Source organism: Ursus americanus, chromosome 25 (assembly GCF_024610735.1).
Source record: "Ursus americanus isolate L20-20 chromosome 25, mUrsAme1.1.p, whole genome shotgun sequence".
Taxonomy (NCBI): Eukaryota; Metazoa; Chordata; class Mammalia; order Carnivora; family Ursidae; genus Ursus; species Ursus americanus.
The window spans coordinates 34,909,049-34,932,810 of NC_142151.1; the positions used below are offsets into that span (position 1 = coordinate 34,909,049).

Below are 23,762 nucleotides of genomic sequence, written 5' to 3' on the forward strand. Positions count from 1 at the left end.
TGTTTGATAAATGACACTAGAACTAGAAATATAAATCAGTAAAGTTATAATTCCTGAATTTAGAGTTAATAAAAATATAATTTCTTTAAAGTTTAAAAATATTTGCTTACAAAGCAGAGATCATCTAATGTTATTTTAAAAACCATATTGGTATATCATATTGACTTGTACAAGATTCTCACAAGCAGCATTATACATAACTGCTCCAAACTGGCAACAGTCCACATGTGTAACAGTAGATGAATTAATTGTGCAATTTACACAGCAATTAGAATGAATGGACCATTGCAAAAGCAGCAACATGTGTGAACCTCACAAACATCATACTGAAAGGAAGAAGCCAAATACAAGAGCATATCCTGTATTTCCTACATAGTATATACAGTTTCAGAGTAGGCAAAACTCACCAGGAAAGTGGTTACTTTTAGGAGAGAGGAGTAGTGACTGGGAGAAAGCATAGGAAGGCTTTTGCCATACTAGGGATGTTCAGTTTTTTGATCTGGGTGGTAGTTACACAGTGTAATTACCTTGTGAAAATTAATCCAGGAGTCATTTATGAGTTTTACACTTTTTGTATGTATGTTATGCTTCAATAAAAACTTAGTTTTGAAAAGGCAGATTATTAATTTTTTTCTAAATATTAAACTAGCTAATCCTTTAAAATGTGACCACTCACTATCATTAATGCCTTGCATAGAGGAAGGTAATGCTCTGTTTTGTATATTTGGATTCTGTTCTCAAACAGAAAAGCAGTTTTACTGCATATCTTTTTTTCTTCTTGTTCCCATTTACTCACTACTTATATTCAACTATTACATTTTATGAAAACTTAATCATATATTTTTCCATCTGTCTGTCCTTTATCCATCTACTTAATCCACCTAATTTTTTGAGTATTTCAAAGTAAGCTGGACAACAGTATGTTTTTCATTAACTATGTAGGTATATATATTATAAGAGTGCAGTGTCTTTTTTACAGCTTTTTCTAAATGTGAAAATTGCACACATGAAATACAAAGTCTGAAGTGTTCATCTGCTGAGTTTTGATTTAGTAATGTTCCTTTGTGTAGAGCTGCCCTAGGAGGTGTTTTTACCTTCTTGGCTGACAGAATTGCAAGAACTTTCTTTTTGTTGTCATTTCCAGAGAGGAATGATGAGTTCTTGGCTACATTCTGTAACAATATGTCCTGATTTTCTGGGGCAGTGCCAATTTCAGATATTTGATCCATTATTCCCCAAAGCCATTGAAATGCAAAACCACCAGTATTTCTTTGAAAATTCAGTGAGTGAATTAAATGAATAAATGCTATTATAGAAATGCATGTCACAAAATATGAGGAAGCAGAGTTAGGGAAGCTCAGGCTTTCGAAAGCAAAAGCCCACCAGCCTGTGTAGTAGAATTTTTTAGTTATGTGTGGTTTGTGTGGTACTTTTCTAATAAAAACCATGTGATGCCAAAAGTAACATAAAATTGATATAGCGAAGCAGAATGTATGTTATGTATGTAGTGCCTACTATGTGCCAAGTGCTGTTCCAGGTGCTGGGAATAGAGCAGTGAATTAAGACCAATTCTGTGCCCAAGAAGCTTGCATTCTTATTAAGTTGATTGTTTCAGGGAGTAATGGCACTGTTTACACGCACTATCATACTTTGTTACTTTGCTGGTAGGTTAGTGTGTTTTAGTAGTTTTTGATTTATTATAAGGACAAAAATTAAAGATATAAAAGTAGGCAAAATAACAAAACTCCTCATGGACGAATCATCCAAGTGGCAATTATCAACTCATGGTCCATCTTGTTTTGTCTATGTCTCCCCCAGTTTCTTTTCTCCCAGATTATTTTGAAGTAAATCCAGGATACCTTATTTCAAGTGCAAATAAATATTTCAGTATGTCTCTAAATGATAAGGATGCTTAAGAGGAGGCACTTATATGTTGAAATTTTTCCTTTAAATGAAATGTTTTTGTGGTAGAATTTGTGCCGAGTATATTTTAATGGCATTGGAAAAGAAATGTTTTTAAAGAAATGTGCTAATCCTCATAATTTGCCCCCGGTTAATAATGAGACTAAACATTAGTGTGGAAAATTTGACATTTAAATATTGAATGACACAAAACTTGGTGCTTTTACTTAGTGAAATGAAAGTATTTCTTATAGGAGGTAGTTCTACTAAATTGGAATTTATAGCAAATTAAGAAATAATTGCTTGTTTTGTAACAAAACATCACCATTTCAGATTTAAAAATCGCAAAACTAATTTGATATGTATCTTAACCTGATGAGATTTCCATTAGCACAAGCAAACTGAACAATCCTGATTTCAGAAACTCAGAGGGCCTAATGGTAGGAATTGTTTCACCCCCAAGATAGTGACCTATGAGAAAGTGTAAATTTCATTGACCTAAAACTTCTCAAATAGGTATTTAAATTTACATGCAAGTTTTTGCTTTCTATATTCTGCCAGAATAGATCAATGATTAAGTAAAGTAGGCTTAAATTTTTTTTTTTAATGAGTTAAATATACTTTTTTATTTTGGTCTGACTGGTCATAACATTACTACTCATTTGGGAGGAGCAGATCTGATAGATTTTATGCATATTTTTGGAAATTGTAGTAACAGCCATGGAAAATTGATACGTAGTATAAATACATAACAGTTGTATTAAGTTGATAGAGGCTATCCTTAATAGGATACTGTATATATTTTTCATAATAAACAGAAGCAGTGACAATTGATTTCACTGAGGTGAATTCAAATTTTATGTTCAAACTCAATATTTGAAATATCTGTGTTTTAAATAATAGAAGTGTTTTGATTCCATTGAGTTCATTTTTAAGTTAATTGAAAATGATCCTGTTGTCTTTAAAAATCTTTTAAGATATTCTTTAGAAGTCATAATTTTTATTTCTGGTTTATATATTAATGGTGCTGTTGTTTTCCAAGGTATTTCTAAAATGAAGCCTCCAACCATATCAGTACCTGAAGGCTCGTGTCCTTCTGTTAGCATTTAGGAAGGAAAATTACATGTTTATAGCTCAATGTAAATTTGTATGAGAATTCAAACACTGATGGTGTTTCCAATCAGGTCTGGCATGGCAGGTAATATAAAATATTGTGTGAAATTTCTTTATAAACAAAGCTTTTGAAAAAAATTCTGAAATCTTTGCTTTCCACCATGGATTTTATTGGAAAGAAAAACCTTGAATGGTATATCTGGGTAAGATAGGAACTTCCTGATAATATAGTTTTGCTTTGTCACAGACTCCTATAGTCATCTTCATTTCCTTAAATCTTTTCATGTAAATAGGGAGTTTTCTTTTAAGAATAGATGTCTATAGAGGTGAGATGGTATAAGGTACTTATATTTGAACACTTTCAAAACAAAGGAAATGTCAGTTTGATCTTCATTGCTAGATACAGAGCTGTCATTAAGAGTTTTTTTCTGTCGGTGATTAACAACTTTGGAATGATTGTTTTCATTTATTATTTGGAAAAAACAATTTGTTAAATCTGTGACTAAATGTGATTCGAGTTTTATTCTTTTCAAGCTTTACCATATGCATTTTACAATCTTAAAATCACTTCGAATAAAGGAAAAGGTTGCTTTGTAATTTCTCTATTCATAAAAATGTTTAGACATGCATACTTACCCCACTGTCCCTCCAAATAAATATATACAAATAAACAAAGATATTGTAGAATGGAATTTTATGATTTCTTGGAATTGAAGAAATAAGTGATTCTAATTTTATGAATAAATTTTGATTTAGACAATGATAATAAATTATAAAGTTGCTAATTGTGGTTTAATGTTGAATTTTTTAGAAGCTCAATGTTTGCTTAGATTTAATTGAAATCTCTATTGAAAGACAGTTTTTACAAGACAGTAATGGGTTCATTTGTCTATTATATTTTATGTAAACATATAAAATATGTGTTACAATTTAATATCTCTCATACTAAAGAAGGAAACCACCTTACATCCCCGTAAGAAAAAATTAGGTAGATCCTTTTATCTCTCAAATAGATATAACTATTGATTTTATTTTTTCTCAGCACAGTAACAAATTTCCTACCCATTGGGAAATTTGAATAGGACACAGTAATTTTATAATTGAATAGTTGTAGTTATTAGTGCTAAGAAGTAATTTAAGGAAATAGACACTTTGAGGAATTGTGTTTCACCTAGACTTGGAAAAGGTAATCCAAACAGCAAACGTTTTTGAGCACTTGGTCTGTCCTACACGTTGTACTAAATGCTTTACAATCTATTTTTCATTTAGTCTTCACAATAATTCCTTGAGGTAGGTATGAGTATTAATCTATTGTACAGATAATGAAACACATAAAGATGGTATAGTAATGCCCTGAATGTTGGGCTTTATTTTATTTTGTCAAATCAGTTAACTTAAATTGATCATGTCTTATATACTTTGATAGCTTTCTAATTTCTTTCACATATATTTCATCTGATATTGGTAGGACATACCGTGAATGCTCAAGCCCAGATCATTTACAAATACATGTTCTGTAGCTCTCTAGTTCTTACTGTTGATAACCATCTTTTTCAACCCCCCCCCACAAAAAAAAAAATCCATTTAGTTGTTAAAACTTTAAAACATTAACAACATACTACTTCGAAAATCAGTTCAAATATATCAGGTTTTATTTTGCTTCCAGACCTGTGAAGTCAGAGGCTCTCTTCTCTCCAGTGCTTCTGGAGAAATAGCAGAATGTTTCCTCTTGATGATGGTTCTAGCTCAGTATTACCTCCCTGTTTGCTGTTCCTTATGTGTGAAGATTTTGTATTTCTTCAAAACAGTATACTTCAAACACAGTAGACTAAAGATGTGTGCTATCTTAAATGGTTTTGTTTCTAAAATTCTTAGGCAATTAGGATTAGAGCTACTGTAACATTCTTTCTGTAGTTTCTTTTTTATTAAAACAATAACTTTGTATTTTTTCTTTTATTTATGATTGTTTTTTAGCATTGCTGCTTGTTATTTTAAACACCTGGCTTTCTTCATTGAACAATTTTATTTCCTTTAATCCATGTGAAAACCTTGCTATTAGTTATATTCATGTTATTTCATTAATGCATTTTTGTTTGTTTATACATTTACTCTATTTGATTAAGGATAAGAACTCCTGTACTTTTTAAAAACCTTTCCAAAACCAAATAGAGAAATTAGTGATTTTTATATATTTCTTTTTGTCTGTTTTAGGATGGCTACCATAGAGTAGTTAATATTGTGCCAAAGAAACCACCACTGCTAGACAGACCTGGTGAAGGAAACTACAATAGATATTACAGTCATGTTGATTACCGAGACTATGACGAGGGCCGCAGTTTTTCTCATGATCGAAGAAGTGGTCCACCTCACAGAGGAGTATGTAAATTTCCCCCGTGTACTAATTGTTATTTTTTATAAGTTTAAAAATCATGTAATTTTTGAAATTTATGTGACTGGCCATGAAGGCAGTTGAATAAACACTTCCCGCTTGATGCTCTGTTGAGTTGCCTGCTAGAGCTGTCAAGTGGGAACTGGTCGTGGAGAATCTTGGGATAAATTGGGTAAGCCACTCTGGGTAGCTCTATCTAAATGACATTAATTCCAACTAGCCTGTGTTTTTATCCCCTAAATTGGCAAGAATTTGCAGAAGCAGATAAAGATAATCTACATTGCCTTGGTACTCACTAAGTGATACACAGGTGGTTACCACCTCTTACTGGATGTATCCACTTATAATTACTTTGATTATTTTCATCATGATGAGATGCTCTGGGTGAGGTTGGGATACAGTTGAGCTTCAGTCTCATTTTTGTTATACTTATTAAAGTCTACTTAGTAACTCATTATAAAGCTCTCAAAACACTGCCTGTCCTATATATAATAAGCACTTTTTAAATGTTAGCTTCTATTATTACCATTATTATTGCTATTGTATTTTGTTTTTCTTGATCATCTTTAATTATCTAGAAGTATGTATTTAATGTTGCAATAATCTGTCATTGAACTTGATTGCAACTATTCCTTGATGCAATTCCTTTGACTTACTTAGCTTGTGTGTTTACATCACTCCTCTGCTAGACTGTTTTCCTACATTTTTCTTTTCCCCTTCCCTACTGTATAATATTGCAGTTAACAGTACATATTCAAACATTGTTTATATTAAAATTTGACTTCACATTGGCTGTTGGAATTACTTTCTATACTTTACCCTCAAAGAAATGGAGGTAAGGTAATTTACCCAGGGTTGGGTATGTATGGAAGTCCAGTTCTGTTACTACTGCATCGTGGTGATCCGTGACAATTCTAAAGTAGTAGTGAGACTATTCAATGTTTTCTTGTCATTTTAAAGTTTGGGGCACCTAGCTTCCTTCTCATAGAATGGATTTTTGTTTTGTTCAGTTTTTAAATGTCATGCTGTTCCTTTAGGAAAAGGGATTTGGTGTTGAAAAGTAAACTTTATACATTATCTCTATTCTAGAAATACTGGATTTTGCCTTTAGAGCCATTATTCCAGGTAGTCTGAGGGGAAAAAAAATTTGGCCTTTACGTAAAGTTGTTATCCCTCTTAGAAAACCAAATGTGGCCATTTAATGTAGATGGGGAATTTTGGATTCATTGGACCAATTTGTATTTGAATCCTCATAAATATAATTTTTTTTCCTAAAACCTTGTAGCAGAATAGTGCCTCAACATTAGTTTTTTGTTAAAATTGTCTTTATTCATACTTTATACAACATTTTCTCTTTATATTCTCTTCAAACAAAAATAAGTCCATTTGAGATCCTTAAGACTCTTGTGACAGTAATTTATCTTGAGTTTAGTTATATAAAGTAAACTATTTGATCTAATATCTTATAGCTGTTGAGTTTTTTCTTTTGTTTGTTAACATTTACTGTTGGGAAGGAAAATGATGAATACATTACTCTTTTGTTAGAGTATATGATGCTAAAGAGGAAGATGAAGATAGTATATATCTTAGCTGAATTAGTATTTCTGATCGTAAATAATTAATGTTATATTGTTCTATATGTAATTTTAAAGTAATTGGGCGTGAATTGCTATTTTTCTTATGTACCTTTTGAAGTGTATCTTTTATTTTTTATTTTTTTTTAAAGATTTTATTTATTTGACAGAGAGAGAGAGAGACAGCCAGTGAGAGAGGGAACACAGGCAGGGGGAGGGGGAGAGGAAGAAGCAGGCTCCCAGCGGAGGAGCCTGATGTGGGACTTGATCCCAGGACTCCGGGATCACACCCTGAGCCAAAGGCAAACACTTAACGACTGAGCCACCCAGGTGCCCCTGAAATGTATCTTTTAGAGGACAAAATATGCTTTTTTTTTATTTTAAACTTAGCGCCACATCTTGCTCTAATATAGCTTATCAGTAGGTGATAGCTTCTTATTGTTTCCAATTTATAGATTTTAATGAGAATCAAGATGAGAAAGGAAAACTTGAGCAAGAAAAGTGGGAAAGTAAATTCTTCATTGGGCTTGAATTTGAAAATTGGTGAGAGAGCTTGACAGAAGGAAAATAAAATGAAAGGTCGAGAAATGTGTGCTTGATTAAATTTAAATTGAACCTTTGTTCTTGTAATGGTCCTTAGCTGTTGTGATGTTGCATGTTTTTGGGAATAAGGCTGTTAGGGCCTACCAAAGAAATACCTTAAGCATTTTCATAGAGCTGAATGGTGCCACAGGTTCTCGGTGTACTAAATTACTTGTTGAAATGGATGACTTGCTGCATCTTTTTTCCCCCTTTAAATGCCTTTGAAGCTCAGAGAAATTTAGAAAGGTGTTTTTGTGCTCATATTATTTTGGTCTTAGAGACGTTTCCAGTAGTACTGTTAGATATATCCTACTTGACCAAAATAATGTAAACAAATATCTAAATAACTTTTTTATTTTACAGGATGAATCTGGCTATAGGTGGACAAGAGATGATCATTCTGCAAGTCGACAGCCTGAGTACAGGTAAAATGAAGAACATAGTACCATAATTACTTTGATAATTGATTCATTGAGATGTCTGCTGTTGAAATCTAATCTCAAGGCTCATAGATGAAATATTTTTATTAGGATTTATAATTTGGAGAGCAACAAACATTTTTGTGACTGTAGTATAACAGCATTAATAGCATTCTGTATCTATTGGCATTTTGAAAACTGATAATAAAAATGTTTGAACTATTGGTATATTCTCATCAAAGTAATTATTATATTATTCCTAATGTGTAATATGGATTATAAGGTATCTGCTTAATTAGAAGGTTAAGGCTTTTTTTCCCCTCTAGAATATTTGAGTCATTACAGAGTGTCTCTTAACATATTTTGGAGGAACGTCAATCATTGTTAGCTTGGTTACTTACAGAGGCATTTGATAGACTAGTTAGGAAAAAAAAAGATGGACAGATTTAATCAAGTTTGTTTTATTTTTATTTTTTAGGTTATTTATTTATTAGAGAGAAAACAAGTCGGGGGGGCAGGGGGAGGGGGAGAAGCAGACTCCCTGCTGAGCAGGGAGCCAGATGCAGGGCTTGATCCCAGAACCTTGGGATCATGACCTGAGCCACCCAGGCACCCCTCAGGTTTCTTTGATTTTTTTTTAATGGCTTCACAAAGGAAGTGGTAGAATTTATAAAAGGAGCTTTTTAAAGACTTCCTATGGGGGCACCTGGTGGCTCAGTTGCTTAAGCATCCGACTCTTGATTTTGGCTCAGGTCATGATCTCGGAGTCATGATCTCAGGGTGGTGGGATTGAGCCTCATGGAGAGATCTGGCTCCGTACTCGGTAGGGAGTCTGCTTGGAATTCTTTCTTTCTCCCTCTGCCCCTCTCTCTCCCCCTCAAAAAATAAATAAATCTTTAAAAAAAAATAAAAAAGATCTCTTAAAACTGTCAGAGAATAACCTATAGACAAGGGGAAGTAGTCAACTACTATAACTCTTGAGGTGCCAGAAGTAGATGACAGGATTCAGTGGATCAGAGCAAGGCAGTTTATTACTCACTGCACCTCAGTCATTAGGGGCATCAACTGGTAGTGCTGGTTCCCTGTCCCCAAGTCCAGGTGATGTGATGGCTAGAGATGGTGGCTGTGCAGACAGTGGGGTGCACTGTAGCTGAGGAACATGGGGTCAAGAGCTTGCTACTTTATGTAGTAAGCAGGAAGCAAGCAAGCCAGTCCTCCTTTCATTGAGAGTGAGCAGTCACACAGTAGTTATGCTGTGGGCGCCTTTACCTATTGAATTTTCCGTATGACCAGCTACAGAAACTGCTCAACATCAGATGGCAATGTCTTACAATTTGGAGTACACAACAGGGATGTGCGGGGACCTGCTTATGGAGGACTGCCTTTCCCAAAAGAAGTAATAGAGAAAATAGATGCTGAAAAATACTTTAATAAAATGTAATTACTGTGTTAAACATAACAGTAAGTTTTAGACAGCTAGGAATAGAAGAGAATTTCCTTTATCTGATAAATGGGGATTTGCTGTACTGAATGGTAGAGTTAGAAGCATTTGCTTTTAAAATCAGAACGAAGCAAAGATGACTGTTATCACTGCTTCTATTCATCGTGGTAATGTAAGTCTCAGCCTCTACAGAAAGACAAAAATAAAGTCGTAAGGGTTAGAATGAAAGAAAGCTGTTTACAGATGATTAATTATGTAGAAAATCCAAGAGAGTCTATATTAGAACTGTTAGGAAATTAGCAAAGCTTAGTATAATGAAATCAGCTGTTAGAATAAGTTAGAAAATGTAATTTAAAAATATTTTCTATAACATAAAAACTATACGGAGTAATGGGAATAAATCTAACAAAAGTGTGTGAGACCTATGTGGATGAAATTGCAAGTCATTTCTAAGGGACATTTAAAAAGACCTTAGTAAAAGGAGCAACATATATGTGACATCCTTGGCTGGGAAGAGACAGTATCATGAAGATACAAGTTCTCAAACTCAGGTGTTCATTCAGTTGGGTTCCAGTCTAAAGTCTAGGATTTTTCTCCATGGAAGTTGGCAAGCTGTTTCTAAAATTACTGTGAAGGAGTAAAGGGCCAAATGGCAAAAGTAGCCTTGAAAAAGGTGCGAAGACTCAATATAGTATCTACAAAAACTTATCAAGCTATAGTAATGTAAGCAGTGAAACAGGATAGGCAGTCTAGAAACAAACCTAGATATACCCAAGAGTTTGCGATATAGCAACAGTGGCACTACAAATGAAATGCGGAAAGAATGAACTTCTCAGTAAATAGAGTTGGGACAAATGGCCATCCATTTGAGGGGGGGGGAAAAACTGAAATCAGAAGCCTGGTGTATCAAAATATCTGGTATAATAAAGATCTAAATATGACAAGCAGAAGTGTAAGAAAAACTCTTGATTAGATTAGGTAATGGTTCATATGCACACCAAAGAAACAGTTCTCAGGTTGATTTTAATTGATTTGTTTTTAAAATAATAGTTCATTCCTATCTTTATTCTCCCTTCCTATCTTTTTTAGCACTTTATTATTTTCCCATGTATGTATATAATTTTACATAAATGAAATAAAATCATATATGGGACTCCCCGTCTCCCACAGTCATGTTAACAGCTGTGTGTGTGTTCTATATTTTTCTCTATATTCATAAACATTTGGTGTATTTATTGTTAATGAGATCATATTATACATACTCTTCTGTAAGTTGCTTTTCTCATTCAGTGGCTTGTGGAAATCCCTACAGGTTATTTGTTTTAACTTTTATTTGAATCTTTTTAATGGCTAAGTTACGTTCCATCATGTGGATTTACCAAATAATTTAGCTGTTCACTTATTGATGAATATTTACTCTGTTTCAAGTACAAACCAGTGTCATAATAAATCTGAGTATATGATGTCATTATGAAACAGTACTTTAGTTTCTATGAGCTAGATTGCCTAAAGTGTAATTTCTGGGTCACAGGACATATTTTACATTTTAATAGATGTTTTCAGTTTGTCTTGTAAAAGGCTTGTAACACTTATGTTTCAATTTTTGGAAAAAATCTAACATTTTAATTTGGAAATTTATTTTTCTTTCTATCTTATTTGTGAGTATAAGTAGAGTTTTGAAATTTCTTTTAAGAATTGCTCAACTGTAGATTCTTATAGATAGCAATTTTTAATTTTTTAATTTTTAATTTTTAATTTATTTTATTTCGGGTGTGCACAAGCAGGGGAAGCAGCAGAGGAAGAGGGAAAAGCAGGCTCCCCGCTGAGCAGGGAGCCTGACGTGGGGCGCCTGATGCGGGGCGCCTGACGTGGGGCTCGATCCTAGGACTCTGGGATCGTGACCTGAGCCAAAAGAAGATGCTTAACCAACTGAGCTATTCAGGCGCCCCTAGCAATTTTTTATTTTTTAATTTTGTTTAAGTAGGCTCCATGCCCAGCGTGGAGCCCACTGTGGGGCTTGAACTCATGACCCTGAGATCAAGAGTCAGACACTCAACCAACTGAACCATCCAGGCACCCCTGATAGATAGCAATTTTATACTGATTCCAACATGGTATATTCTAGTTATTCTGTGAGAAGACAGTGTTGCCTGTACTCGTACTCTGTTGTTTGAAATTTTTTGGTATATATATGGGAAATTTTTTGGTATATATATATGGTATATTCATTCATTTGATAAATATTTATTGGGTAACTGGTATATGTTAGGTATTCTTCTAACCTTTGGGGATAAAAGGTTCTGCTCTCATTAACCTACATTTTAGTATGAATTGTAGATAGTAAACAGATAAAAACAGAAAGGACTTCTTCCACATCTTCACGTGATGTCTGAATATCCTCAGTGACATTTCAGGTATTAGGCTTCACAGAAGCTAATGCTTTTCCAGGCTAACATCTTTCTGGCTGTCTGTAGGTTGTTCCCTATTAGGTGGTCTCTTTGAAGATTCTGTGAGTAGAAAATAACTGTTTTAGAGGGAAAAAAATCACTGCATTGTAAACCATGCAGAGAGTACTTGTGTGTATTCATAAGAGAATAAGGTTTTGAGTATTTCGGAAAATCATGCCAATAGAGTTTTTGTTTTTTTGGGGTGTACATGATAATTCTACATATTGTGGAAAGAAAATATTAGACTATTTAAAACATTTTATTTGATACAGTTCTTAAATTTATAGAAAAATTGTGAGAATAAAGAACTGCTACAGTCTTTTCACCAGAAACCCCAGTAATGTCTCCTACAAGGCCCTGATAATGTGTTTTGTAGCAAAAAGATCTAATCTGAGTTCATAGGTCATGTTTTTGTAGACTTCTTTAATCTGGAACAGTTCTTCAGTCTATTCCTTGATTTTTATGGTTCACTGGGGCAAGATGAACACAGGGCAGACATTTTGTAGACTTTCTCAGTTTAGGCTTGTCTGATGTTCACGATTAGATTTCAGTTATGCATTTTTGCCAGGACAATCCCTGAAATGATGCTGTATTCTTTTTATTGCATCCTGTTAGGTTGCATATGTTGTTGATTTGTTCTCTTTATTGGTGGTGTTGACTTTTATCACTTGATTAAGATGGGGCCTGCAAAATTTCTTCACTGTGAAGTTGGCCTCCATTAGTGTATTGTTGGGGAAATTCTTCGAAACTATGCAAGTATGCCATTCTTCATCCCATTTTCACCCACTAGTTCCAGCATTCATTGGTGTTTCTTACCTGAATTATTAATAAAATTGTTTGTAATGGTGATTTTGTAATTAAACTGTTCTTGCTGTATTTATTACGCATACTGTTACCTGTTATCCATTGTGAGAAAGAGCTTTCTCCTCTCCACCACCCCCCTTTTAGAAAAAACAAACAGGGGACACCTAGGTGGCTCAATCGGTTAAGCATCTGCCTTCAGCTCAGGTCATGATCCCGCCTGGGGTCCTAGGATAGAGTTCCACATCGGGCTTCTTGCTCAGTGGGGAGCCTGCTTCTCCCTCTGTCTGCCGCTCCTCCCGCTTGTGCCCGCTCTGTCTCTCTGACAAATAAATGAATAAAATCTTTAAAAAAAACAAACAAAACTTTGTTTAGTATGGACTCGTGGATTCCTATTTTCAATGTGTTATAATCTGTTATCATTATTATGATACTGAAATTTGGTCAGGGAGAATCCCTTCAAGTTAGCTTCTGTGTTTTTTCAAAAAATACTTTGTTGTAGTGGCATATGTATAGCATAAAATATGCCATTTTAACTATTTTTAAGTGCACAATTCACTAGCATTAATTACATTCACAATGTTGGGAAAGATGGTTACACTAAAAAACGCTATTTTCAAGACTGTTTTTCATCATCCTGAACAAAAACTATGCCTGTTAAGCAATAATTCCTCCTGCCTCCTTACTCCCAGCCCAGGGCAACCACCATTCTACTTTTTGTCTGTAAGAATTTGCCTATTCTTGGTATTCATGTAAGTAGGATCATACTATATTTGTCCTTTTGTGTTTGGCTTCTTTCACTTAGCATGATGTTTTCAACATCATGGCGTAACAGAACATCATTCCTTTTTATTGGTGAATAATATTCCATTTTATGCATTTACCACATTTTGTTTATCCATTTATCTTTTCTTGGGATATTTGGATTGTTTCTACCTTTTGGCTATCATAAATAATGCTGCAGTGACACTGACAAATAAGTATATTTTGAGTCCCTGTTTTCATTTCTTATGGGTGCATACCTAGGAGTAGAAATGCTGGGTCATATGTTACCGCCAAACTGTTTTCTGTAGTGGCTGTACCATTTTGCATTCTCACCAGTGTACAAGATTCCCAGTTTCTTCACATACTCACCATCACTTATTATATTCCTTTTCTTATTGTGCGTGTATGTGTACGCGGGGGCATTCTGTTAAGTGCTTTTAAAAATTAAAACCTAGATTACAGTCATTTCGGGTTCTAGTTATTTTGTAAATATAATATAGCTATAACAAGTTATGGCCTAAAATGTTCATAGGCACTATCAGTGTAATGAAATGATTGATTCATTTACTCACTGTGTATTTTTTAAACTACTACATGGTGTTGTGAGAATGAAAGTGAGTAAGAGCTGTCAGAAGGAGGGTATGTTCTTGACCAGTGGTCAGATCAGGGAAAGAAGAAATACTCAGAAATAACTAATACAAAGCAGAATGGAGTGGGATGTACTAACTGGGCTAAGTTCTGACACTGAAGGAATTCAGAATGATGGTAAGTAAGATGATGAAGGAATCATCATGAGTGGGAGGGATCTTTCGAGTTGAACTCTGGAGGCTAGTTGGCATTTCTGTCGGAAGAGATGGATTGAGCTAGAGGAACACTAGTTAAGTGGTTGGAACGTAGCAAGCAAGTACGTAGTATGTGTGTGGTGAGACCATTTTGGCTGAAGCACAGGTGCTAGTGGACATCTGAGTTGCCGGAGTCTGGCAGAGTGGGAATAAAATTGCATAGAGGTCAGGTCTGGAGATAAATTTGGAGGAATCATTGGTATAAAAGTGATCTTTGAATTGGGCTTTGGGTGCTTGTGCCTGGCAGAAAGTTTTACAGGCAGGAGGGGATGACTCTTACTTCGGGAGTGATGACATCAGCTGGCATAGAATACGTAGAGCAGAAGTAAGAGGCAGCAGAGAGCAGCTGGAGGGCTGGTGTGGCACAGCTTTTATGTTTCCTCGTTAAGACCTGAGGTGAAGGGAGGGCAGGTAGAGAATTTGGGACGATGCTTGGGTGAGTAATGGAGGGGAAGGGTCTTCCCTAGAAACTCAGGCTTCTTGGAACCTCAGTGCTGAACTGCAGCTCAAGGAAATCCTGTTGAAACTGATATTCCTTTAAGACTTTTAAAAAATAAGAATATGAGCTAATTTTAGCTAAATCTGTGTGTATGAAAATGAATACTTCTGAAATTCAGTGCATGCAGTCTCTCTTTTTCATTTAAATAAATACTCCCTGTATTTTAATAGTTTTATGAAGATTTTCAGTGGAGCCCTGTACATATTAACAATTCCAGCATTTCCTATGATCTTTTCCACCATTAATTTATTTATCCCATGTGATAGGTGTAAAATCACATTGTGCCACTCTGGAGCGGTTGTTGATTTGTGGCAATTCATTTATTGTACTTTGATAAATCGTATTTATATGGGTATGTTTTATAACATTAGAGGCTTTTCTGGAGGCTTTGTGTGGATTTTTTTTTTTAAGGTATAATCAATGTATTGTCCTTACCTTTTTTATTGTTTTCATTGTTTTCAGAGGCTTTATGTGGATTCTTTTTTTTTTTTTTTTTGAGGTATAATTGACACATGACCTTATATTAGTCTTATCCTTTCTGTTAATATTATTATTGCCATCTTGGTAAGTGTGAAGTGGTATCTCATTATGGTTTTGATTTACATTTCTCTAATGGTTAGTGATGAGCAACATTTCATGTGCTTATTGGTCATTTGTATATCTTTGAAGAATTACCTACTCATTTTTTGGTCCATTTGAAAATTAGGTTGTTTGTTTTTTGTTGTAGAGTTTTAGAAGAGTTCTTTATATATTCTGGATATTAAATCCTTATCAGGTATATGGCTTGCACATATTCTGTTCTTTTGATAATGTCCTTCAGTGTTCAAAATTTTAATTTTAATGAAGTCCAATTTCTCTTTTTTTTTTCCTTCTGTTGCTAATGTTTTGGTGTCATATCTAAGAATCCATTGCTAAGTCAGTGTTGTTTTGTTATGACTTGTCCATATCATTCTTGGATCACTTCCTTACCTTCCGATGTAGGGTTTTCCAGGTTATTTAATGTTTTCTCTGCCTTAGGCCTAAAGTCTAAGCTATTTCTCCAAGAGCACATGTTCTCATTAGTGGAAAGTCCAAGATCTGTACACTATTGTGTGTGCATGCACACACACACACACACACACTCCTTTACATCTGTGTTTATTTTTATACATTATTTACATATATTGAAGACCATGAGTTTATGGCAGTATACTTCTTTCTTTTCCATACCATATTTTGCCCCCTCTTTCCATTGAAGACCATGAGTTTGTGGTAGTATCCTTCCCTCTTTTCCGTACCATATTTCTCCCCCTCTTTCCATCAGCGAAAAACCTGGCTTCCAGTTGTTGGAAGAGACAGCCCTACATGGGTCTCTTGCACTCCTACACATCTTGCCAAGATATGCCAAGAATGCAAGGCCCTGACCACTTTTTATCGATGCTATTTCTCAGAATTGAGTTTGTAGTGAGCATTCTTGAAAGATAAGGTAGTTCTTCCTCTGTGTCAAAGAGCAGGCTTGCTTATTGCTTGGTGTAAAAATAGTGGCTTCCCCAAGTGTTCCTTAAGTTGTGAACCAGACCCACTACATGTGATCGATCTTGGCTACATCACATCGTTTCTGTGGAACTTGGAACCAGGCTGTGCATACAAGCCAATGCTGTATTGCTTGCTGTGCTGAGAATAATAAAATCCTTTGTCTCGGTAGTCTTGCGTCTTCTACTGGTATCCATGAAACAGCGACAGTCTCACTTATTAACTTGTCTGTAGGGTAAAATCCGATCCCAGACTTGAAACCAGTTATCTTCAATATTTTTGCCCACATTCTTTATGTAGTCTTCTGACCCGTTGGGTCTTCCTTCTTGCTCTGTCCCGCACTTTACTTTTGCAGATTGCCATCACTGGCTGCTACTGGGCCACCTGGCTTCATACCATCTTCCACAGGTCCATTACTAGCTGTGGAACTTTCAGTTTATAACTTATCTAATCTTTTTCACTTTCTGTGTTATGTGTTTAATACTGTAGCACCTTATGAACTTTATAAATCCAACATATATATATTAGTGGTTCATGTCACTCCATAAATGTGGAGTGGTCATCATGGAGTGTGGAGTCATTGGAAGCATCTGGATTAAATAACAGCAGGGGAAAAATGAATAGATTGTTTTCTTTTTTTTTTTTTTTTAAGATTTTATTTATTTGTCAGAGAGAGAGAGCGCAAGTAGGGGGAGCGGCAGGGAGAGGGAGAAGCAGGCTCCCTGCTGAGCAAGGAGTCCAATATGGGACTCGATACCAGGACCCTGGCTGGGATCATGACCTAAGCTGAAGGCAGATGCTTAACCGACTGAGCCACCCAGGTGTCCCGAATGTATTGTTTTCTATCTCCTCCCACCCTCCCTCTGAAAGTTATCACTTTTTTCTTTAATAGAGCCATGTACCTGATAATTTATCCACATTTCATGTGTATCAACATCTGTTCGTCTTGGTTCTGTAATATACAGTGATCTTATTATCTCATTGTTCACAACACACTTTTAGATAAAATTCAGAATATATTAGGATCCACTTCATTTTGTATTCAAGGAATATGTCATACTTTACCAAGGGTTATTAATTTAGATCGAATGAGGTGGTTTTTAACAGTCATTCCCCCCCCCCCCCCCGTAGTTATGAGGGCTTAGAATAAACTTTAGGATGGAACTGATGTAAAGTATTAAATAGTATTTAGAAATATAGAATAAGAGTGTCACCACATGGCCAGCATACTTTATTTTTAAATGCTGAGGGGTTTTTTTGGTCTGTGTTCACATACGGAAAATTTTGATTAAGTAGTTTAGTATTTTTATACCTATTTTTTTATTTTTTAATTTTATTTATTTGTTTATTTTTTTAAAGATTTTATTTATTTATTCGACAGAGATAGAGACAGCCAGCGAGAGAGGGAACACAAGCAGGGGGAGTGGGAGAGGAAGAAGCAGGCTCACAGCAGAGGAGCCTGAGTGGGGCTCGATCCCATAACGCCGGGATCACGCCCTGAGCCGAAGGCAGACGCTCAACCGCTGTGCCACCCAGGTGCCCCATACCTATTTTTTTAAAGCAAAGGTTTATTTTTTTATTTTAAAGATTTTATTCATGTATGCGAGAGAGAGCACAAGAGAGAGCTAGAGAGAGCATGAGCAGGAGAAGGGGCAGAGGGAGAAGCAGACCCCCCGCAGGGAGCCGGATGTGGGGCTTGATCCCAGGACGCCAGGACCACAATCCGAGCCGCAGGCAGTCGCTTAACTGACTGAGTCACCCAAGCGCCCCTAAAGCAGAGGTTTAATTTTCGATTTTACTATAGTGATTTTATCTTCTTAGTTGATACATTGTTTGACAGAGAAAAACACTGTAAAACGTCTTTGGTTTATTAGTTCAGTGGTACAAATGTTTATTGAGTGTTTACTTTGTGTAGGCTACTGTGTTTATATCACTAGTTTAGAGTCTAGTGAGTGAAGTAGACAGACAAGAAGAAAGCCTAATATGATACATGCTCAAGTTGCATAAAATGCTGTAGGAAGACTGAGAAGCATCTACTCCGTTCTGGGAGGTTTTATTGAAGATTTCCTGTAGAAGCAGTGAACATGAACAAAACTGGAAGAAAAAATAAGAGTTGGCCAGAAGAAGGGTAATGGGGGGCGCCTGGGTGGCTCAGTGTTTAAGCGTCTGCCTTCAGCTCAGGGCGTGATCCCAGGGTTCTGGGATGGAGCCCCGCATTGGGCTCCAACACTGGGAGCCTGCTTCTTCCTCTCCCACTCCCCCTGCTTGTGTTCCTTCTCTCGCTGGCTGTCTCTATCTCTGTTGAATAAATAAATAAAATCTTTAAAAAAAAAAAAAAAAGAAGAAGAAGGGTAATGGGGAACATATTCCTGCAAAAGGAGGAGCACGAGCAAAGCTGTATAAAGCATGATGTGTAGAGATAGTAACGGATGCGTATATGTGTCCTAGGAACTTGTGAATTAAATTATAACTAAGAAGTCTGAATAAATAGTTTTAAAAATATAGTTTTATTCTGTTAGCAATGGGGAGCGCCTGAAAAATTTTAATCTGGTAGACAGGCTAACCCAATTAGAATGTAGTTTCCTTTGTCTTCAGTGTAGAGGATGATTTTTTAAAGACTTTTTCATTTATTTTTTGAGAGAGAGAGAGAGCAAGGGGAGGGGCAGAAGGAGAGGAGAGAGAGAATCCCGTGCAGACTCCCTGAGGAGCATAGAGCACGATATGACACGGGGCTTGATCTCGTGACCCTAAGATCATTACCTGAGCCTAAATCAAGAGTGGGATGTTAGTCGACTGAGCCACCCAGGCGCTCCTAGAAGATGATTTTTTAAAGGTAACATTGGAGATAGAACAAGAAATCATGAATACCTGAATTAGAGAAGGGAGGTTGGAATGGAGAAAAAGGGTTAAATTTGATAAATGCTTAGGAAGCGAAAAATCAGCAAGATATGGTTGTTGGATGTGGGAATAAAGACGAGAGAACCATCTGGATTTTTGGTTTTGTTTACTGTGTGTATAATAATACCATTATCTGAGGTTGGCATATAGGAAGAATGGTTTCAAGGGAGGAGCTGCATTCAAAATTCAGATTGTCCAAGGAGAGGCTGTAGTTAGACAAGAGCAGTGAACTAAGGTCAGAACCCTTGGCCTTTATGAAAGTGATGGAAAATAAAACTTTTTAAACAGTATTTGGGGCCACCAATGTCTGATGCAACTGAGTACTCCAGTAATATAAAGATTAAAATATCTCTTGGGTTTGGCTGTGTCAGGATGGATGAGATGTGAGTTAAATTCAACCTGAATGGGTATGTTTTTGAAATACTGAGATGGAAAGTAGGAAATGCCATATGTTGAAAATACAGGAGACATACAGGTATCCATGAGGTGAAGGTCGAGGACATTGGCTAACGGAAGATCATCTAAAACCTTTTTTTTTTTTTTCTTTTAAGGTGATCAGTGACTTGAGCATATTTATAGGTTGAAGGTACAAGGCAGAAAGGGGAAAACTGATGAAGATAAGGTAAATGAGGACCAGGATAAAGATCATTGATTTGAGGGGCTAACTTCTAACAGAGGGAAAAATCATATACTGGGAAAGGAAGGATGAAATTAGGGATGGGGCAGATGAAGGCAAACTAGGGGAAAAGGGATTTGGGCCGGCATTTGTAGTTCATGCCTGAGGACTGCTGTGTTTTTTAGGACGTGAGGTAACTCATTCAGAAGGAAAGTTTTGGTGCTAGGTTAGAGGACTTTGGGAGGATTATCCAGATATTGGAATGGGTGCTGAGGTGAATGGGAGATTAAGCTCACTAATGATAAGTAAAAATATTGCTAGTAGATTTGAAAGCATGGTGTCTGTAGGCTTGTGACAATCAACTATAATGGTGAAGAAATCAAAGATTTTGAAATTAATTCAGGTTTGGGGTTGGCTAAGACGATGTATCAGAATTGCCAGGATGGGAAGTTGTTGGTATTCACAGTGCTTCACATACTGTTATTGGGGCTGGAAAGGCAGTAAGTGAGGCTAGCACAGGGTTCGTGGCTTGCTAGAAAATATAGGAGGCTTGCAAGTATCTATGAGGTGAAATTATTGCAGGAGTGAGAAAACTGAAGGATAAGACATTTTCCTAAGAATGCAGTATTGGATTCTGAAGAAGAGCACTTCTGGGTAATAAGTGGCAAGGTTTAGGATTTAAGTGTGAAGAGGTGGGAGGTAGTTGAGGACTTGCTATGTCATTGCACAGATGATCCACATAAATTTTGAGTCACCCATGATGTGGGTAGGATGTGTAACAGTGCAGACTGTATCCTTGGGTGTAGGAAATTTGGGAAAGTTGTCAGAAGGTTGGTGATATGGGCAATGTGGGGTTATAATGGAATAGCATAGACTTAAACAAAGAGTTTGTTGGGCTCTTTTTCCCTTTTCTTAGAGGTTGGGGGATTTAGAACATAATCCTATGTGTCATATACATCAGGACCTGGAGGCAGTCATCAGTGCGTGCTTAGTACTCACGAGTTTTAGGGGACCTATTTGTGTTCAACTAGCAGGTTTCATTTAAAGAAGTTGGAAGGATTGGTTTATGAAGAGGCTCAGGGTGTAAAAGCATTTACAAGATCTGCGCAAATTACCTTATTTTGTTATTTATGTATACACAAATACAGTTACTAAGCATAAAGTACTTGTAACACAGGAAAGCAGTTAACGTATTCATGTATCTGTGGTAGTAATGCCCCTCTTTGTTTGTGGAAATAACTCCTTTACCTTACAGTGGAATGTAAACAAATGCTGAGGGGCAGATTGGAGCAGCTGCTACTTGGTGCAAAGCTGATGTTTGCTATTTGGGAATGTAAGCACATGGTGGCGTGCTTCAAAAGAAGTTAGAAATCCGGATTTTTAAAATGTTAAGTTTCTTCAGTTTTCAGTGTTTACAACAAGGTAAAGCCAGAGTTTGCAGTCTCTGGAGTAAGGCAACAATCTGGCACTCTGAAATGAAGAGCATGTAATAGCAGCTTGTCTAATATGGTGGTTTCCAACCCTGGCTATACTTTGAATTAGGTGGAGAGCTTTTTTTTTTTTTCCCCCTTCTAAATTAGTTCCTGGTCCTCACATTTGGAGATCTGATTTAATTGGCCTGGGCATCATTATTTTTAAAAAGCTCATCAGAGGTTCTAATGTGAAGCTAGACTTGAGAACCACTGGTCTAATAGGTAGTATGGAGTGAAAACAGTCCCCAAACCATAGATTCATGTTAACAATGACTTCTTGGCACCTTTTCTCATTTATGGTAACTTCATTTGTCTTTATCCTTGACAGCAGTTACTTCCTTTGCTTATGTGTCTTGTTTTGTTTTTAAGATTTTATTTATTTTTGATAGAGAAGGAGAGAGAGATAGCAGGCATGAGCATGAGCAGGTAGAGGGAGAAGCAAACTCCCCATTGGGGAGGGAGCCTGATGTGGGACTTGGTCCCAGGACCCTGGGATCATGACCTGAGCTGAAGGCAGGTGCTTAATCTACTGAGCTATCCAGGCACCTTTTGCTTATGCTTTTATAACTTGTGTTTACAAGAATCACTTAGAAGCTCATTAAAAATGAAAATTTCCAGGCTTCATCTCAAGAGCTTCTGATTGAGTAAGTGGAGACTTGGAATCTGTATTTTCACAAGCCACACAGATGATTGTGATGCAGAAGGTCTGGAGACTGAAGTTTGAGAAACGCTGCTCTATTCTGTCTGCTGCTGGTGACAGATAAATCTGTATCTTTAGCCTTGGCTTCTTTTCTGAGCTCTACATTTTATATCCAACTGTCTATTGGACACATCTTCATTTGGGAATCCCAAACTTTTCACTTAAATGAAATAAAACATACTTGAGAAGATTTCTACCTGTTGTCCACACATCTTAGGCACATAGGTGGACTACATTCCTGGCCTTCATTCCTGCTGATTATGGCCATATGGCTAATTTATCTCCAGTGTAATGTGAATAGGAGTTCTACTTCTACATGTATTCTTCCACACACATTCATTCACCTTTTCCCATCTTGCAGGATGAGCCCTGGAATGGAATGACAGCAAGCTTGGCTCTTGGGTGATTGCATGGAATCTCTCACCCTGGAATGCTGGCCCTAGACTGTTTTGTACAGATAAACTTCTTTTGTGTAATGACTCAATATTACATTTTTTGGTATTTATGTGATAGCATTTTAGGCATATCTTAACCTCAGTAAGAATAGGCACTCTTTCAGGTGCTAAGAGATCAAACTGTGAGTAACACAGATAAAATCTATACTCTAGCTGGGAGATCTCTTAGTCCATATCTCATGCCTAGAATGCTTTTGATGTAAAGATGTTTTGTGGAGAGAGCTCAGGACTTGGGTCACCAAACTTCTCAACTCTGCTGCAAGATAATTGTTTGATTTTTGGGTAGTATAGAATAAAAGGTAGTGTGGGAAATCCCTTATCTCAAATCATAGTGCCCTTGGGACTCTTGTTTCCACACTTAAAAAAAAGACGTTTGAGGTCTGTGCTTAACTTATTTTTAAGTTCACACTATAAGTTACCAAGCCACTTTGTCAAAATGATTCTTGAAATCTTAATTCCTTTTTAAAATTCCTGTTGACTAGAAATGAAGTAACTAATATTTTGTGTAGAATATTTGTGCGTGTTGGGTGTGGGAAGGAAAGAAAAATGAGGTCCCGAATAAGTAAAAAATGCCTCCATTCCCCCACCCCTGCTATTCTCCGCCCTCCTCTCCCCCCCCCCCCCTTTACTGAATTTTACCCTTAACCAGTAAATACATCTGCGGAAGCTGAGGGATCCATCACAACTTGTCTGGTTTGACTGGTACAAGGGGCTGGAGTTACCTCGGGGATGTATATTAATAAGGGGAGAATCATGAGCTTCATACATCTACTTTTGAAACCAGCATTCAAGGTAATTATAGTGTAGATGGTCCCAGGAACACATTTTGAGAAACAGTGCTTTATAGGGCATTAGTTCTTCCCATCTTCCATTCTTCTGGTGACTTTGCCTTCTGTACATGCCCAGTGTTATGGCTGAAATGTTTGTGATATAGTCAAAGATACTATCTTAACTCTCAAGTTAGATACTTTTTGGTAATAAAAACATCAGTTAAATATGTGGGGTTTTTATTTTTTATTTTTTTTATTTTTTGAGTCTTCATGGTAAGTATTCTAGTTGTACTGTTACATTTGTTCAAAGGCTCTTTTTTATTTGCCTTATAATTTATTGTACATAATCTATTATATGTATTGATATCCTCATTTTCAACATAGCTAGAAACCCTATATATAATTTTGAGGGTTTTTGATTTGAAGTTTTCTTTGCACGGTAAATAGAACTTCATCTTACTTACCGTGCAAAGTTTTTACCCTGTGATGTATGGAATGACACTAAAAAATATGCCCAAGTTTCCAGTATCCTGTTGCTCTATTTATTCAGCATGCTTCAGGGCCA

The 23,762-nt window shown here is 36.2% G+C and overlaps 1 protein-coding gene across 8 annotated transcripts in view; it reads left to right on the forward strand.

Moving 5' to 3' along the window:
- Window positions 1–23,762, forward strand: part of PPHLN1 (periphilin 1) — a 138,875-nt gene that overhangs the window by 15,968 nt on the left and 99,145 nt on the right. For 4 of the 8 annotated variants that reach the window (XM_045801252.2, XM_045801250.2, XM_045801251.2 and 1 more), the window contains 2 exons: window positions 5,227–5,391; window positions 7,924–7,985. In XM_045801252.2, the coding sequence (XP_045657208.1) occupies window positions 5,227–5,391; window positions 7,924–7,985 (227 nt within the window). The remainder of the gene's footprint in view (window positions 1–5,226; window positions 5,392–7,923; window positions 7,986–23,762) is intronic. The other 4 variants (XM_045801257.2, XM_045801255.2, XM_045801256.2 and 1 more) reach the window with 1 other exon arrangement.